Genomic DNA, 18,289 nt, shown 5'->3' with positions numbered 1-18,289 from the left:
CACTAATAGTGAGAAAATAGAAAAAGAAATTAAGGAAACAATTCCATTCACCATTGCAATGAAAGAATAAAATACTTAGGAATATATCTACCTAAAGAAACAAAAGACCTATGTATAGAAAACTATAAAACACTGGTGAAAAAAATCAAAGAGGACAGTAATAGGTGGAAAAATATACCGTGTTCATGGATCAGAAGAATCAATATAGTGAAAATGAATATTCTACCCAAAGCAATCCATAGATTCAGTGCAATCCCTATGAAGCTAGAACAAATAATTTCACAATTTGTATGGAAATAAAAAAAAAAAAAAACAAAAAAAAAACACCTCGAATAGCCAAAGCAGTCTTGAGAAAGAAGAATGGGACTGGAGGAATCGACCTGCCTGACTTCAGGCTCTACTACAAAGCCACAGTCTTCAAGACAGTATGGTACTGGCACAAAGATAGGAATATAGATCAATGGAACAAAATAGAAAGCCCAGAGATAAACCTATGCACCTATGGACACCTTATCTTTGACAAAGGAGGCAAGAATATACAATTGAGAAAAGACAATCTCTTTAACAAGTGGTGCTGGGAATACTAGTCAACCACTGAAACTAGAACACTTTCTAACACCATACACAAAAATAAGCTCAAAAGACATTAAAGATCTAAACGTAAGACCAGAAACTATAAAACTCCTAGAGGAGAACATAGGCAAAACACTCTCTGACATAAGTCACAGCAAGATTCTTTGTGACCTCCCAGAATATTGGAAATAAAAGCAAAAATAAACAAATGGAGCCTAATTAAACTTAAAAGCTTCTGGACAACATAGGAAACTCTAAGCAAGGTGAAAAGACAGCCTTCAGAATGGGAGAAAATAATAGCAAACAAAGCAAGTGACAAAGAATTAATCTCAAAAATACAAGCAACTCCTGCAGCTCAATTTCAGAAAAATAAACGACCCAGTCAAAAAATGGACCAAAGAACTAAACAGACATTTCTCCAAAGAAGACATACAGATAGCTAACAAACACATGAAAAGATGCTCAACATCACTCATTATCAGAGAAATGCAAATCAAGACCACAATGAGGTACCATTTCACGCCAGTCAAAATGGCTGTGATCCAAAAGTCTACAAGCAATAAATGCTGGAGATGGTGTGGAAAAAAGGGAACCCTCTTACACTGTTGGTGGGAATGCAAACTAGTACAGCCACTATGGAGAACAGTGTGGAAATTCCTTAAAATACTGGAAATAGAACTACTATCAGTTCAGTTCAGTTCCGTTCAGTCACTCAGTCGTGTCCAACTCTGCGACCCCATGAATCGCAGCATGCCAGGCCTCCCTGTCCATCACCAACTCCTGGAGTTCACTCAGACTCACGTCCATTGAGTCAGTGATGCCATCCTGCCATCTCATCCTCTGTCGTCCCCTTCTCCTCCTGCCCCCAAGAACTGCTATACGACCCAGCAATCCCACTGCTGGGCATACACACCAAGGAAACCAGAATTGAAAGAGACACGCACTGTTCATCCCAGCACTGTTCATCTTTACACACCAATGTTCATCTTTATGAGAGCTGTGAGATTATCCCAAACTGTGGTCTATAGCAGTACTTCATTGTGTTTTCTAAATTCGTGAATATTAATCTATTATATGAAACTGCTGCTGCTGCTACTGCTGCTGCTGCTGCTGCTGCTGCTGCTGCTGCTGCTAAGTCGCTTCAGTCGTGTCCGACTCTGTGCGACCCCATAGATGGCAGACCACCAGGCTCCCCCATCCCTGGGATTCTCCAGGCAAGAACACTGGGGTGGGTTACCATTTCCTTCTCCAAGGCATGAAAGCAAGAAGTGAAAGTGAAGTTGCTCAGTTGTATCCAACTCCTAGCAATCCCATGGACTGCAGCCTACCAGGCTCCTCCATCCATAGGATTTTCCAGGTTAGAGTACTACAAATGTTTTATCCATTATCTGAATGTTCATGGGAACAATGTGCATTTTTGCTATTTATGAATAAAGCTGCAAGGAACAGTTCTCTGTATGTGTCTTTTTATGGGCATGCACTCCAGATCCTCTAGTGAGGGAGAGGATAATGGGATAAAGTTCCAGGTGCAAAATAGATGAGTCATAAACCTGAAATATTCAGTGTGGAACATATAGGCAATAATTATGCAATTTTTAAAATCTTGATAGGTGGTAACTAGACTTGCTGTGGCAATTATTTTGAAATGGTCAGAAACATGGAATCGCTACACTGTGCAGTGGAAAGTAACACAATGTTGTAGGCCTATTGAACAAACAAATACTTTGAAAAAGAGATCTGATTTGTGGTTATCAGAGGCTAGGGCTGGAGATAGGGGAACTGGATGAAGCCAGTCAAAAGGTATTAACTTCCAGCTGTGAGATAGATCAGTACTAAGGATGTAGTGTACAACATGATTTAATTCTACTGTATCTTATGTATGAAAGTTAATAGGACAGTAAGTCCTAAGTTCTCATCACATATTTTTCTTTAATTTTATATCTATATGAGATGATGGATGTTCACAAAACTTATTGTTGTAATAATTTATGATATATTAAAATTACATCATTAGGCCATACACCTGAAACTTATTCAGTGTTTTATGTCAATTATATGTCAAAAAAATAAGGAAAATTGATAATCATAAAACCCACCCATAAATAGCATGCAAATAACATGATTGTGCTATAACTTGTGTGATTGTTTTCTTTTTTTTAATTTTATTTTTACTTTATTTTACTTTACAATACTGTATTGGTTTTGCCATACATTGACATGAATACACCACTGGTGTATATGAGCTCCCAATCCTGAATCCCCCTCCCACTTCCCACCGCATATCATCTCTCTGGATCATCCCCATATATATGGAATTTAGAAAGATGGTAATGATGACCCTGTATGCAAGACAGTAAAAGAGACAGAGATGTATAGACAGACTTCTGGACTCTGAGGGAGAGGGAGAGGGTGGGATTATTTGGGAGAATCGCATTGAAACATGTATACTATCATGTGTGATTGTTTTTAAGATCTAATATAATTACAAAAAAATCTATTCACTTCCCTAAGCCCATGAAAATACAAATGACCTAAATGGCTGGGAAAAACTTCACCTACTCTCTAGAAATATATTATTGAAAGTTAGCATCTAATATATGGCTTTGGAACCAGTCCATATGAGCCACAGAAAGTTGTGCACATAGATATCAGGTGATGAATACAATAACTTATTGTGAAACTACCAACAAAACAAGTTGGGGACATCTTGAAACTTTGAACTTTGATATTTACACAATGGAACTAATTAACTAGGTTCATTGTAATGCATTTAAATTCAGTCACACTTGGTAACTGTAAATGGAGCAGATTTTGAACCCTAAACAGTGAAACTGGAGTATTTGTGTGAATTTACCATTGGGAATATCTAACATGTTGTTGCTAATCAATGTCCTTCTTGCCTCGTGGTTTTACACTGCTCATGGACAGGGTAAGTTGAAACAGATGTGAACACTCAGCCTTCCTCCTAAATATAACTATCTATTTTCATTTGTGTGTATTTCTGATCTAACTGACTGGTTAAAATAGTCTACGCTGTGAGATAACCATAAGAACACCTTAATGGAAAAATATCAGATATTCACCTAAAAGAGGAAAAATAAATAAATACTTTTCTAGGCAAGTTGATTCCTCCAGTTCCATTCTTCTTTTTCAAGGTTGCTTTGGATATTCAAGGTTTTTTTAATTTCCATACAAATTGTGAAATTATTTGTTCTAGCTCTGTGAAAAATACTGCTGGTAGCTTGATAGGGATTGCATTGAATCTGTAGATTGCTTTGGGTAGTATACTCATTGTCACTATATTGATTCTTCCGATCCATGAACACGGTATATTTCTCCATCTATTAGTGTCCTCTTTGATTCCTTTCACCAGTGTTTTATAGTTTTCTATATATAGGTCTTTAGTTTCTTTAGGTAGACATATTCCTAAGTATTTTATTCTTTTCCTTGCAATGGTGAATGGAATTGTTTCCTTAATTTCTTTTTCTACTTTCTCATTATTAGTGTATAGGAATGCGAGGGATTTCTGTGTGTTGATTTTATATCCTGCAACTTTACTATATTCATTGATTAGCTCTAGTAATTTTCTGGTGGAGTCTGTAGGGTTTTCTATGTAGAGGATCATGTCATCTGCAAACAGTGAGAGTTTTACTTCTTCTTTTCCAACTTGGATTCCTTTTATTTCTTTTTCTGCTCTGATTGCTGTGGCCCAAACTTCCAGAACTATGTGGAATAGTAGCGGTGAAACTGGGCACCGTTGTCTTGTTCCTGACTTTAAGGGAATGCTTTCAATTTTTCACCATTGAGGATAATATTTGCTGTGGGGTTGTCATATATAGCTTTTATTATGTTGAGGTATATTCCTTCTATTCCTGCTTTCTGGAGAGTTTTTATCATAAATGGATGTTGAATTTTTTCAAAGGCTTTCTCTGCATCTATTGAGATAATCATATGGCTTTTATTTTTCAATATGTTAATGTGGTGAATGACATTGATTAATTTGCAGATATTGAAGAATCCTTGCATCCCTGGGGTAAAGCCCACTTGGTCATGGTATATGATCTTTTTTAATGTGTTGTTGGATTCTGATTGCTAGAGTTTTGTTAAGGACTTTTGCATCTATGTTCATCAGTGATATTGGCCTGTAGTTTTCTTTTTTGTGGCATCTTTGTCAGGTTTTGGTATTAGGGTGATGGTGGCCTCATAGAATGAGTTTGGACGTTTACCTTCCTCTGCAATTTTCTCGAAGAGTTTGAATAGGATAAGTGTTAGCTCTTCTGTAAGTTTTTTGGTAGAATTCAGCTGTGAAGCCATCTGGACCTGGGCTTTTGTTTGTTGGAAGATTTCTGATTACAGTTTCAATTTCCATGCTTGTGATGGGTCTGTTAGGATTTTCTATTTCTTCCTAGTTCAGTTTTGGAAAGGTGTACTTTTCTAAGAATTTGTCCATTTCTTCCACGTTGTCCATTTTTATTGGCATATAACTGCTGATAGTAGTCTCTTATGATCCTTTGTATTTCTGTGTTGTCTGTTGTGATCTCTCCATTTTCATTTCTAATTTTGTTGATTTGATTTTTCTCCCTTTGTTTCTTGATGAGTCTGGCTAATGGTTTGTCAATTTTATTTATCCTTTCAAAGAACCAGCTTTTGGCTTTGTTGATTTTTGCCATGGTCTCTTTTCTTTCTTTTGCATTTATTTCTGCCCTAATTTTAAAGATTTCTTTTCTTCTACTAACCCTGGGGTTCTCCAGTTTTTCCTTTTCCAGTTGCTTTAGATGTAGAGTTAGGTTATTTATTTGACTTTTTTCTTGTTTCTTGAGGTATGCCTGTATTGCTTTGAACTTTCCCCTTAGCACTGCTTTTATAGTGTCCCACAAGTTTTGGGTTGTTGTGTTTTCATTTTCATTTGTTGCTATGCATATTTTTATTTATTTTTTGATTTCTTCTGTGTTGGTTATTCAGAAGCATGTTGTTCAGCCTCCATATGTTGGAATTTTTAATAGTTTTTCTCCTGTAATTGAGATCTAATCTTAATGCATTGTGGTCAGAAAGGATGCTCGGAATGATTTCAATTTCTTTTTTTTTTTTTTTTTAATTTATCAAGGCTAGATTTATGGCCCAGGATGTGACCTATCCTGGAAAAGGTTCTGTGAGCACTTGAGAAAAAGGTGAAATTCATTGTTTTAGGGTGAAATATCCAATGGATATCAATTAAGTCTAACTGGTCTATTGTATCATTTAAAGTTTGTGTTTCTTTGTTAATTTTCTGTTTAGTTGATCTGTCCATAGTTGTGAGTAGGGTATTAAAGTCTCCACTATTATTGTGTTATTGTTAATTTCCCTTTTCATACTTGTTAGCATTTGTCTTACATATTGCAGTGCTCCTGTGTTGGGTTCATATATATTTATAGTTGTTATATCTTCTTCTTGGATTGACCCTTTGATCATTATGTAGTGTCCTTCTTTGTCTCTTTTCACAGCCTTTATTTTAAAGTCTATTTTATCTGATATGAGTATAGCTACTCCTGCTTTCTTTTGGTTTCTATTAGCATGGAAAATCTTTTTCCAGCCCTTCACTTTCATTCTGTATATGTCCCATGTTGTGAGGTGGGTCTCTTGTAGACAACATATATAAGGGTCTTGTTTTTGTATCCATTCAGCCAGTCTTTGTCTTTTGGTTGGGGCATTCAACCCATTTATGTTAAAGGTAATTATTTATAAGTATGATACCATTGCCATTTACTTTATTGTTTTGGGTTCGGGTTTATACACCCCTTTTGTGTTTCCTGTCTAGAGAATATCCTTTAGCATTTGTCAAAGAGCTGGTTTGGTGGTGCTGAATTCTCTCAGTTTTTACTTGTCTGTAAAGGTTTTGATTTCTCCTTCATATTTGAATGAGACCCTTGCTGGGTAGAGTAATCTGGGCTGTAGGTTATTTTCTTTCATCACTTTAAGTATGTCTTGCCATTCCTTCCTGGCCTGAAGAGTTTCTATTGAAAGATCAGCTGTTATCCTTATGGGAATCCCCTTGAAGCCACAGTCATCAAGACCATATGGTACTGGCACAAAGACAAAAATATAGATCAATGGAACAAAATAGAAAGCCCAGAGATAAATCCACACACCTATAGACACCTTATCTTTGACAAAGGAGGCAAGAATATACAATGGAGAAAAGACAATCTCTTTAACAAATGGTGCTGAGAAAACTGGTCAACCACTTGTAAAAGAATGAAACTAGAACACTTTCTAACGCCATTCACAAAAATAAACTCAAAATGGATTAAAGATCTAAACATAAGACCAGAAACTATAAAACTCCTAGAGGAGAACATAGGCAAAACACTCTCGGACATAAATTACAGCAGGATCCTCTATGATCAACCTCCCAGAATACTGGATAAAAGCAAAAAGAAACAAATGGGATCTAATTAAAATTAAAAGCTTCTGCACAACAAAGCAAACTATAAGCAAGGTGAAAAGACAGCCTTCAGAATGGGGGAAAATAATAGCAAATGAAGCAACTGGTAAACAACTGCTCTCAAAAGTATACAAGCAACTTATACAGCTCAATTCCAGAAAAATAAATGACCCAATCAAAAAATGGACCAAAGAACTAAATAGACATTTCTCCAAAGAAGACATACGGATGGCTAACAAACACATGAAAAGATGCTCAACATCACTCATTATCAGAGAAATGCAAATCAAGACCACAATGAGGTACCATTTCACACCAGTTAGAATGGCTATGATCCAAACGTCTAGAAGCAATAAATGCTGGAGAGGGTGTGGAGAAAAGGGAACCCTCTTACACTGTTGGTGGGAATGCAAACTAGTACAGCCACTATGGAGAACAGTGTGGAGATTCCTTAAAAAAAATGCAAATAGAACTGCCTTATGACCCAGAAATCCCACTGCTGGGCATACACACCGAGGAAACCAGAATTGAAAAAGACACGTGTACCCCAGTGTTCATCGCAGCACTGCTTATAATAGCTAGGACATGGAAGCAACCTAGATGTCCATCAGCAGATGAATGGATAAGAAAGCTGTGGTACATATACACAATGGAGTATTACTCAGCCATTAAAAAGAATACATTTGAATCAGTTCTAATGAGGTGGATGAATTTGGAGCTGATTATACAGAGTGAAGGAAGCCAGAAAGAAAAACACCAATATAGTATAGTAACACATATATATGGAATTTAGGAAGATGGTAATGATAACCCTGTATATGAGACAGCAAAGGAGACACCGATATATAGAACAGACTTTTGGACTCTGTGGGAGAGGGAGAGGGTGGGATGATTTGGGAGAATGGCATTGAAACATGTATAATATCATATAAGAAACGAATTGCCATTCTAGGTTCGATACAGGATACAGGATGCTTGGGGCTGATGCACTGGGATGACCCAGAGAGATGATATGGGGAGAGAGGTGGGAGGGGGGTTCAGGGTTGGGAACTCATGTACACCTGTAGTGGATTCATGTCAATGTATGATAAAACCAATACAGTATTGTAAAGTAAAATAAATAAATAAATGAAATTAAAAAAATAATAAAAAATACTTTTCTATGTCAGTTGAGTTTCACAGTGCAAAAAGGTATGTAAAGTATTGTGCCATGTTTCATGCTCATTAAAATGTGAATAGAAAATGTGTCACAGAAAAGCTAGATTATAATTCTAGAATTTTTAGGAGAGTCTTACTTGTAATATGAGGAAACTCTGGAGAACAATGGTTATTTTTATACATTTACACATGGTGATTTTTGCAGGTTCAAATCTCATTTTAAATATATTCAGTTGACTGTATTGCAATTACAGCTTAATAGATCTATTGAAGTTCATTATCCTCACTGTTAATTTAAGGCTTTAAAAAATCAACTTGGGTACAAGATACATTTTCCTTTTACAAAATGTGGGATATAGACTTCATTTCCAGTGTAATGCTGATACATTTAGAATTATTTTCAGAAAGAAATAGAAATGTTGACAACTTTGAAAGAAACTTGTCACTTTTATTTTTAAACTTATAAGTCCTTTTCATTACTTATCTATTTTTTACACAATAGTGTATACATGTCAAGCTCAATCTCCTAATTCATCCCTCTACCCTTGGGCCCCCTGGTATCCATACATCCATTCTCTATGCCTGTATCTCTATTTTTGCTTTGCAAATAAGTTCATTTAAATCATTTGTCTAGATTCCATATATAAGCAATATTATATAATATTTATTTTTCTCTTCATGACTTGCCTCACTCTGTATGACAGTTTCTAGGTCTATCCACATCTCTGCAAATTGCACAATCCCATCCCTTTTTATGGCTGAGTAATATTTCATTGTATATATATACCACTTCTTCTGTATCTAATCTTCTGTTCATGGACATTTTGGTTGATTCCATTTCCTGGCTGTTTTGAATAAAAAAAGATAACTAATGAGAACTTACTATGTATCATAGGGACTTCCACTCAATGCTGTCTGGTGACCTAAATGGGAGAGAAATTAAAAAAGGGTATATATATTTATGTATATATATATATTTTTTTCATGGAACTGATTTATTTTGATGTACAGCAGAAGCTAACCCAACAATGTAGAGCATCTATACTCCAATAAAAACTAATGAAAAAAACAAAAAAGTAAATTATATAAATGTATTAGTATCAGTAATTAAATAGTAAAAACAAAGATTTTACTCCAAAAAAGTAAACTTTTAAGTTATTCATTATGATGTTTTTGTCTTTCATTTTCTTTAATAATCCATTTGTCTTTAAGTTCTTTTAAATGAAACCTCTAATGAGTTTTATGATATCTTATGAAATTCAAGATGTGAATAAAATATGCATCATTCTGCATTTTTCATCTCATAATTTGTTGCATGTTATTTTAGACCATTTTAGACCATTTGGCAATTTTCTTCATGAACAAGATTTACAGCACAATAAAGCTCCCTGTCTAGTCCTAAGTGTTACAATTAATAGTATACCTGTGGCGGATTCACGTTGATGTATGGCAAAACCAATACAATATTGTAAAGTAATTAATCTCCAATTAAAATAAATAAATTTTAAAAATCTTAAAAATATAGAAAATAATAAATAAAAAATCACACAAATTGAAAAAAAAAAAAAAGTAGCTCGGGAACCAGATCACTTATAAGAAAGGCTGGATCACCATTATTCTTGTTAAGGAGCAGGCAGACATGTTATTTAGTTCAGTTTCTCCTGATTCCCAGGTATATGAGTGATGGTTTATTAATCAATTATAGATAAGGCTACAGGCATATTTCTAAATAAGAGGAAAAGGAGTACACAACATGAAAGAGAAATGTGAAACTTTGACAACTCTTCACCAGACATTCCAATGCAACACGTCTTCTCATTAACAACTGAACTCTTTCTAAAAGTGGTCTTAAAGCTAAATGTTTGAATATTTATACACAGTTATTTTTCATAATATAAGGGTGCAATTGTGAAAGTTTTAGCATGTAAAATAATTGTAATATCGGATCCAAGCCATTATATTCAACTCACATTATCTAACGCCTATTGTAGTAGATGTCTGCGTGCCTCCATACCTGCATGCTAAGTCGCTTCAGTCATGTGCTGCCTCCCCATTGACTGTAGCCCACCAGGCTTCTTGGTCCATGGGATTTTCCAGGCAAGAATACTGGAGTGGGATCAAACCTGCCTGTACTACTATATCTGGGATAGCCATTGTATTAGACACATACTCCTAAGTAACAAATTTTCCAAAAAAACTTATTGGCTTAAGAACACACACCTCCATATTCTTAGAATTCCTGTGGCTCAGAATGAGGAAAGTGCCTCACTGGCTAATTCTGAGTCACTCTGTTTGGGTGGCAACTGGGTAATGGCCTGGGCTGCTGTCACCTGGATGCTCAGCTGGGCTGGAGGCTTTGCTTCCAAGTTGGCTCACTCTCCTGGCTTTTGGGAGAGGCCTCAGCACCTGACCACGTGGGCATCTCTGCAGCTAGCTCGTGAGACAGCTAGCTTTCTTCAGGGCCAGAGACCTCAGACAGGGAGGAGGAAGCCTCCACATCAGGTATGAGTTTGTCACACTGTCACATCAGGCATGTGTAATCATGAGAAATGGTCACTAAGTCCTGCACAATCAGTAGTGAGGACTCAAGCTTTAATATTTGGAGAGAGAAGTGTGGAAGGTGTTGTGGACTTTCCTAAAACCATCACATATAGAAAAACGTCAGGTGAGCTGAACAGAATATTTTCAGGGGATGCTTCCTTTACTCCTCAACTTCCTCTAAGTTGCCTCTAAACAATCTTCTAACAGTACACTGTAAAATTTCAGCATACTTAAACCAGTTATTCCACGAAAGAAAACTGTAATGATATAAAACAGTTCAGTGACCTTAATGGTAATTCCAAGCATACATTTAAAATGAATTTTCAAAGCATAAGTTCCATTAAAATGAAGGTATTAGCAGTATGAAACAGATTTTAATCTGCATAAGAATTTTAAGAAAAATATTTAATCTTGTTTAAGATGGATTTGTGAAAATGGTGCTGTGTGCTTAGTCGCTCAATCATGTACAACTTTTGTGATCCTTTGGACTATAGCCTACCAGGATCCTCTGTCTGTGGAATTCTCCAGGCAAGGATATTGCAGTGGGTTGCTATTTCCTTCTCCAGGGGAATCTTTCTGACCCACAGATGAAACCTACATCTCCTGTGTCTGCTGCATTGCAGATGGATTCTTCACCACTGAGCCATAGGGAAGCCCTTTGAAAATGGTCGATCAACCCAATTCTATTTATATCACAACAAGGTTATCCCACAAGGCACCTTGTGAAGTTCTTGTTGACAACATGAGGAAACTATTTAAATAGCTTATCAATATTCATAGTTTCATTAGATGAGCTGATTATCAGATGCAGGACTTTGTTGTCAGGCCTGTTCCTTTCCTCTTTTGTATCATCAGCTAGTTTAATGCTGCAAAGGAGATGCATCTGGAATGATACACAGGTGCTGAAAGTGAACCTATATTAGGGCAAATTCATCACTCAGAACGACTCCCATGTGTGAGGCTGGACCTAATAACATGACATTTAAAACTTAAATTTAAAAATTATAAGATCCTGGGCCTGGATCTTTGGAGTAAGTTGCAGAGGTACAGAAAGACTAGAAACACTTTAAAACTGAGTGAATACTTTTCATCAGTTTTGAGATCAATCTGAGCCAACATTATGATGAACAGCCAAGCCTGCTCATGAGACCTGAACCTGTGTTGGTAGGAGTGTAAGAGAAGAATGAGGCTGTTCTGAGTATTGACAAAGTCAATGACATTCGAACTATAGTGGACTATTATATGTGCTTCAATAAATGATCTGGTTAGAGAGACAAAGACAGATTCACATGTGCCCAAATATAAGAGAGGAGGAAAATAGCTCACGCCAGTGATAGTAATGATGCTTACTTTTAATTATGCTCTCTTTGTGTACCTTTTGGAAGTGAGTGTCAGAGGATTGTTTTACTGTATTCATATTTTATGATGCATCAAAATGATAAATGTACTAGTTCTGAAATCAGATCATCAGAACTCAAATCTCTCCTCTACAATGTAATGACAAAGTTAATTGAGTCCTTCTCACTTGGTTCTTGCAAATACAAAGACTCAAACTTGCCCAACATAGAATTATTGAAAGATACATATATCTTAACATACATGCTGAAATTTGTAAAATTCAAGGCTGAAGAGACAATGGTCTAATCTCCCAAAATTAGTGGACAGAAACCTAGACTATTACTTAACAGGAATCAAACTACGTAAGCATTTCAAACTTAAAAATGTAGACAAGCTTCAAAAAAGTCGGGGAAATCTATCAGTGATGAGAAATGCAGACTATAGGCCATGAGAGGGTATAATTGACAAGTCTTTGTTAAAGAAATGGATTAAGATATGCAAAGAATCAAATTTTATAATTCACATAGCAAGCATATACATGAAAATTACTCAATATATGCTAACAATAAAATGTAATTATGTTATACCTCATTTAAAATATTTGTAAGAAATACTGAAAAATACATCATTCTCCAATTAAAATTAGACCATAAGTGACTAGGGGTTCCCTTCATCTTAACAATTTAAATATTAAGAATTATTCATTGCTCATTTCTCTGATTAGACAAGCAAGGGAAAAGATATCTTCATGTCTAGTTTGATGGATAAATAAGAATGTTACTCTGTGTGATCTGATCAATGAAAAATTGTTGTAGTTCTCTCTATATATCACATATTTCCAATAAACAGAAAAGTAAATTAATGAATGATAATTATAAAAAGATCTGTTTGATTTCTACATTGACTTGGTATGAAAATAAATGTCAGGATTCTGGTTTCTGATGAGAATGGAGAAGAAAGAAAAAGAAAGCAGATGAGCCACAAGATAAAATCTGTACTTTCATCTCTTGATTAAGATGCTAGTGTAGTGAACCAAGGTTGGGACTTCTGTATTTAAGGAGAATTTATTTAATAGGTCTGTATAGTTTCCTACCAAGAGAGCAAGGAGTTCCTTATATACTTCAATCATCTGAATTTTCTATAACTTTTTTTCCCTAGAAACCATAATGGAATGAGTGTAATTAACTGAACAAGGATATAATTCATAGATGAAATATTAATTCAAATTGTATACTGAGGTAAAACATTATTTCTACTTTTTTTATTCCAAGGGAAACCTTGTGATTATCCAGTAATCAAACATGGATGGCTGTATTATTCATACAGAGGATACTTTCCAGCACATGTAAATCAACAGTTTGTCTATTCCTGTGATCGGTATTTTGTGCCTCCTTCACAACGTTCCTGGGACCACCTGACTTGCACAGCACAAGGATGGTCTCCAGAAGAACCATGCCTCCGTAAGTAAACCTCTTTAAGTTTATATGCATAATCTTTGAAAGAGTGAAGAGACAAAAGTTGACAAGTGAGTACAGTTAAGTATTATGTAACAACGGTAGGGCCAAGGGATGAGTTCTATGAGCAAAATCCAATAGGACTTCTGTTTACTAGAGGCTTTTCATGTAAATCCTGTGAGAGATACAGAGACTTTACAAGAATATCTGCATCATTTATACATATTTTAGTCATAAAACTAAAGACAAATAATATGGAATGTTATCGTTTTCATTTTCCACAAATGTGGTAGTAGCTTCCATTTTTATTGTTACATGTTTTATTTGAGTACTAATGTATTTTTATGTAAATTCTATAAGGTTAATCTTTAATGTACTATTTCCCAAATTTATGTTGTACTTCTTTCGTATTAATTTTATGATCCTAAGGACAATGTATTTTCAATTATTTGGAAAATGGACATAACCCACATCGTGAAGAAAAATATTTACAGGGTGAAACTGTAAGAGTTCGCTGCTATGAAGGCTACAGTCTTCAAAATGATCAGAACACAATGACCTGCACAGAGAGTGGCTGGTCTCCTCCTCCCAGATGCACCCTTGTCAGTGAGTAAACTGGGCTGAGATTCCAGTGTGTTCATAATTTTCTAAGACTCAGCTGTATTATCCACTCAAAAAGTATATATCAAATTCTTGTTTTGCCAAAAGACCTATTTAATTTTATTGTTTACAAGTGTCTATGAGTGTACCTGTAGACATCTTGATAAGTATATAACAAAATACATGTACCTATTGATAGACATTAGTCAAGAAAATAGGAAAAGATCCACAAAGAAGAAACCTGTAATAAAAGAGTGAGGTCAGAAAGATGGCAGGAGTCTCACTGACTTTCCTGATATATACGCAGACTTTGACCATCATTTGTGGATAAGAGGATCTTTGTGGGGGTCCAGGAGTCTAACAGAAACGACAGCATGCTGCTAGAGCACAAAGATTGAATACTGGATTTCTCACTGAGGGTTAGAGCAGTAGCCTCATTTTGCCCCTGAGGTGGCACTGCTTAGTGCCAAGACAGACCCCTCAGCACAGGATTTTACCTGTGGGCAAAATAAGAGTGTGTGAGCAAGGGCGGCAGTTCCACCTTCCAGTGCACTTCTCTCTCCCCTTATCCAGGCCACTAGGGTCACTTGCATGGCTGGGGGGTGGGAAGAGGGCAGGTGCACAGCATCCAGGGCTAGAATTCTTCAAGGAACATGGGTTCTACTGACCACATGGAGACCCCACCAAGGAGTCCCAAACCATTGCAGACACTGTGCTTGTGGTTCTGCTCACCCCTGGGCCCCTCATCTCATCTACATCCCCTCCCCAGGGCCAGCTCCCTGTGTAAGTCCCCATGGTGGCACCTAGACCTTTGCAGATGGCCTGTGGGACATCTAGAAGCCAACCTGTCCCCGTGGGTCTGTGAGAAAGCACATGAATGTGTGCATTTGGCATTGCTCCAGGGAAGCAGCCAGGAAACTGTCAGTACAGAGACTGTCTTTGCTGTGTTAATAGAAGCATATGAGATTCAGAATTCTTTCCTAGGAGGAATTGAGTACATGGGATAGGTGTATCCTTAAAAAATGTCTGAAAAGTCTCAAAATCCCTATCAATGTGACAGTGTACTTCCCTCCTCAGGTCAGTCTGTAAAGGCAGAAGGGAGTGACTGCTTCTTTAAATGCAAACACAGCAACTTGAGACTTCAAGGGACACAGACATCAAAGGACTAAAATGTTAACAGAGAAACACAATAGTTTTTCAGTTACTGACCCCAAATAATAGATATGGACGATTTGTCTGAGAAGTAATTCAAAGTAATTGCTTAAGAATTTCATTGAGATAGAAGAAAATAGTGAAGAAGGAAATGGCAACCCACTCCAGTATTCTTGCCTGGGAAATCCCATGGACAGAAGAGCCTGGACAGTTACAGTCCATTGAGTCTCAAAGAGTCAGACACAACTGTAGTGACTTAGCATGCAAACACACAATCCTTTATATTTAGAGTAATTATTGATAGATAAGGATATATTAATATTATCTTTTTCATTTTATAGGATGTTTTATAGTTTCCTAATTCTTTCGTTCCTCTGATGGCTTGCCTCTTTGAATTCATGATTTTTGTTATAGTAGTGTGCACTTCATAAACTTTTCTTTACCATTTGTGAATCTAGTATGCATTCTTGCTTTGTTTACCATGAGATTTATGTAAAACACCTTACAGAGAGAGCAGTGTTTTTTATGCTGATAATATATGAACATCAACCACATATTAAATCTCCTTCCTTTCACCCTTCTCCATTTTATCTTTTTGATGCCATGATTGACCTCTTTTCATAGTGTGTACTTAATTAAAAAATAATTGTAGATATAGTAATTTTTATATTCCTGTACTTTAACTCTTAAATAGCTGTGTTTAACATTCCATATCCAGGTACTGCAGTGTTCTGAATGTGAGTGTGCACTTAAATTTACCAGTGTACTAGGTATTTTCACGGAATGAATTAGCATTCTTTTATTTCAGCTTCAATAATTCCTTTTAGTGTTTCAGTAAGGAAGGTCTGTGTGCCTGCTCAGTTACCTCAGCTGTGTCTGACTCTTTGTGACCCTGTGGGCAGCAGCCTGCCAGGCTCGTCCCTCCATGGGATTCTCCAGGCAAGAATACTGGAGTGGGTTGCCATGCCCTCCTCAAGGAAAGTCTAGTTGTGTTCTCTTTCCTCAGTATTTGTTGGTCTGGTGAAATCTTTATATTCTTTTCTTTTCTGAATGATATTTTCAAGTCTTCTTCTTTGATAGTTTTTTCTTTCAACACTTGGAATATGTCATCCCACTTTCTCCTGGCCGAGTAGGTTTCTGCTGAGAGATTTGCTAAGATCCAAATGAAGGCTTCTTAGTAAATTTCAAGGTTTTTGTTTTGTTAGCTTGTTTGTTTTTTCTTCATGCTGCTTGAAGGCTTCTTAGTAAATTTCAAGGTTTTTGTTTTGTTAGCTTGTTTGTTTTTTCTTCATGCTGCTTGAAGGCTTCTCTACTTTTCTTTGATTTTTGCAACTATATCATAAACGTGTGTTGTAGAGGACTTTTTAAGTTGACTTGGTTTGGTCACCTGTAAGCTTCCTGAACTTAGATATTCAAATAGCATGCTTGATTTGGGAAGTTCTCAGACATTACTCCTTAAATATGTTTTCTGCCTCATCTCCTTTTCTCCTCCTGGAACTTCAGTAATTTGCAAATCGGTTCTGTTTTCAATGTAGCATAGATCATGTAGCCTTTCTTTGTTCTTTTTCATTCTTTTTTTTAAATTTAAATTTGTTTTTAATCTCCCTAGACAGGGTAACTTTGATATATCATCTATCTCACAGATTCTTCTACCTTTTTGACTCTGTGGTTGATGCGCTTTAATGAATTTTTTCATTTCATCCTTGGAACCTTCAGCATCAGAGTTTCCGTTTTTTATGATTTGTATATTTTTATTAAACTGCTTGTTTTGTTCATTGTTTATTGTTTTCCTGCTTTCGTTCAAGTATCTTACTCTATTTTCTATAGCACAGCGAGTTATTTAAAATGGCTATTTTGAATTCTTCACTGGATAAATCACACATTGCCAATTGGATGTGAATACTGAAGATTTTTATACTTTGTTGGTGTCATGATACTTTGAGTTCATGTTCCTTGAAGTTTTGTGGTGCTGTTTTTCTAATTAAAGTTCCAGTCTCCTTTGGGTGAGAGACAACTTCCTTCAACCCTGCTAGAGACTCCACAGTTATTTCGAATCTTCTATAGTGGTACCTGCTAACACTTCTCATCCCTGTTTTGTCAGAATCCCTGTGCTTGTATGTCTTGTCTAGATACATTAGTGCACAAGAAATGGTACTGACAGCCTGTCCTTTGTTTCCCCCAAAGTAGCACTACATCTTTTTTTAATTTTTCTTTTTTTTACTTAAAAAATTTTTATTTTAAATGGAGGCTAATTACTTTACAATATTGCAGTGGTTTTTGCCATACAGTGACATGAATCAGCCATGGGCGTACATGTGTTCCCCATCCTGAACCCCCCCCTACCACTTCTCTCCCAATCCCATCCCTCAGGGTTATTGCAGTGCACCATCCCTGAGCACCCTGTCTCATGCATCAAACCTGGACTGGCAATCCGCTTCACATATGACAATATATATGTTTCAGTGCTACTAATTTTGTGTTCTTGTTCTGGGCCACAGATTTAAGCCAAATTTATGTGCGAGATCACTGGTGGTCTGTCAAAGGTTGCTCTTCCCTCTGGGTCAGTTGTAACCGCAGGGATCTGGCCACAGGGTGGAAGGATGTGTGAATGAAGCAGACAGAGGTCCACTTGTCAATACCTGGAGTTTCACAGAAGGACTTAGATCCATGCATGAATTTTTAAGATAGGTTTTCCAGGACTGCTAGAGTGCAGCTGAGGAGGAATTGAGATGGTTCATGAGCCACTGTAGGCATCACAGTCAAGACAGAGATCTGTCTGCCTTTTACCTCATGCATGCATGAGCAAGCCTCCTCCTGGGTCCATTGGCATATTGAATTTCAGGGGTGGGTGGTTGTTTATTTTATATTTATTTATTTTTAATTGAAGTATACTTACTTTACAGTATTATGTTGGGTTCTACCAAACATCAACAAGAATCAGCCATAGATTTACCCATGTCCCCTCCCACATGAACATCCCTCCCATTTCCCTGCCCATCCCACCCTTCTAGGTTGTTACTGAGCTCTGGATTGAATTCCTTGAGTCATACAG

The 18,289-nt window shown here is 36.5% G+C and overlaps 1 protein-coding gene across 4 annotated transcripts in view; it reads left to right on the top strand.

Annotated features, from left to right (window-relative positions):
• The first annotated feature begins 3,389 nt into the window (after window positions 1-3,389).
• LOC138090497 (complement factor H-like) overlaps window positions 3,390-18,289 on the top strand; it is a 77,513-nt gene continuing 62,613 nt past the window's right edge. For all 4 annotated transcript variants that reach the window (XM_068986121.1, XM_068986118.1, XM_068986119.1 and 1 more), the window contains exons 1-3: window positions 3,390-3,502; window positions 13,303-13,491; window positions 13,915-14,091. In XM_068986121.1, the coding sequence (XP_068842222.1) occupies window positions 3,445-3,502; window positions 13,303-13,491; window positions 13,915-14,091 (424 nt within the window). In that variant the 5' untranslated portion in view covers window positions 3,390-3,444. The remainder of the gene's footprint in view (window positions 3,503-13,302; window positions 13,492-13,914; window positions 14,092-18,289) is intronic.

The sequence above is a fragment of the Capricornis sumatraensis genome, chromosome 14, assembly GCF_032405125.1.
Source record: "Capricornis sumatraensis isolate serow.1 chromosome 14, serow.2, whole genome shotgun sequence".
Taxonomy (NCBI): domain Eukaryota; kingdom Metazoa; phylum Chordata; class Mammalia; order Artiodactyla; family Bovidae; genus Capricornis; species Capricornis sumatraensis.
Note: the sequence above shows the minus strand (reverse complement) of the source record. Positions and strands in the feature narration are given on the sequence as shown.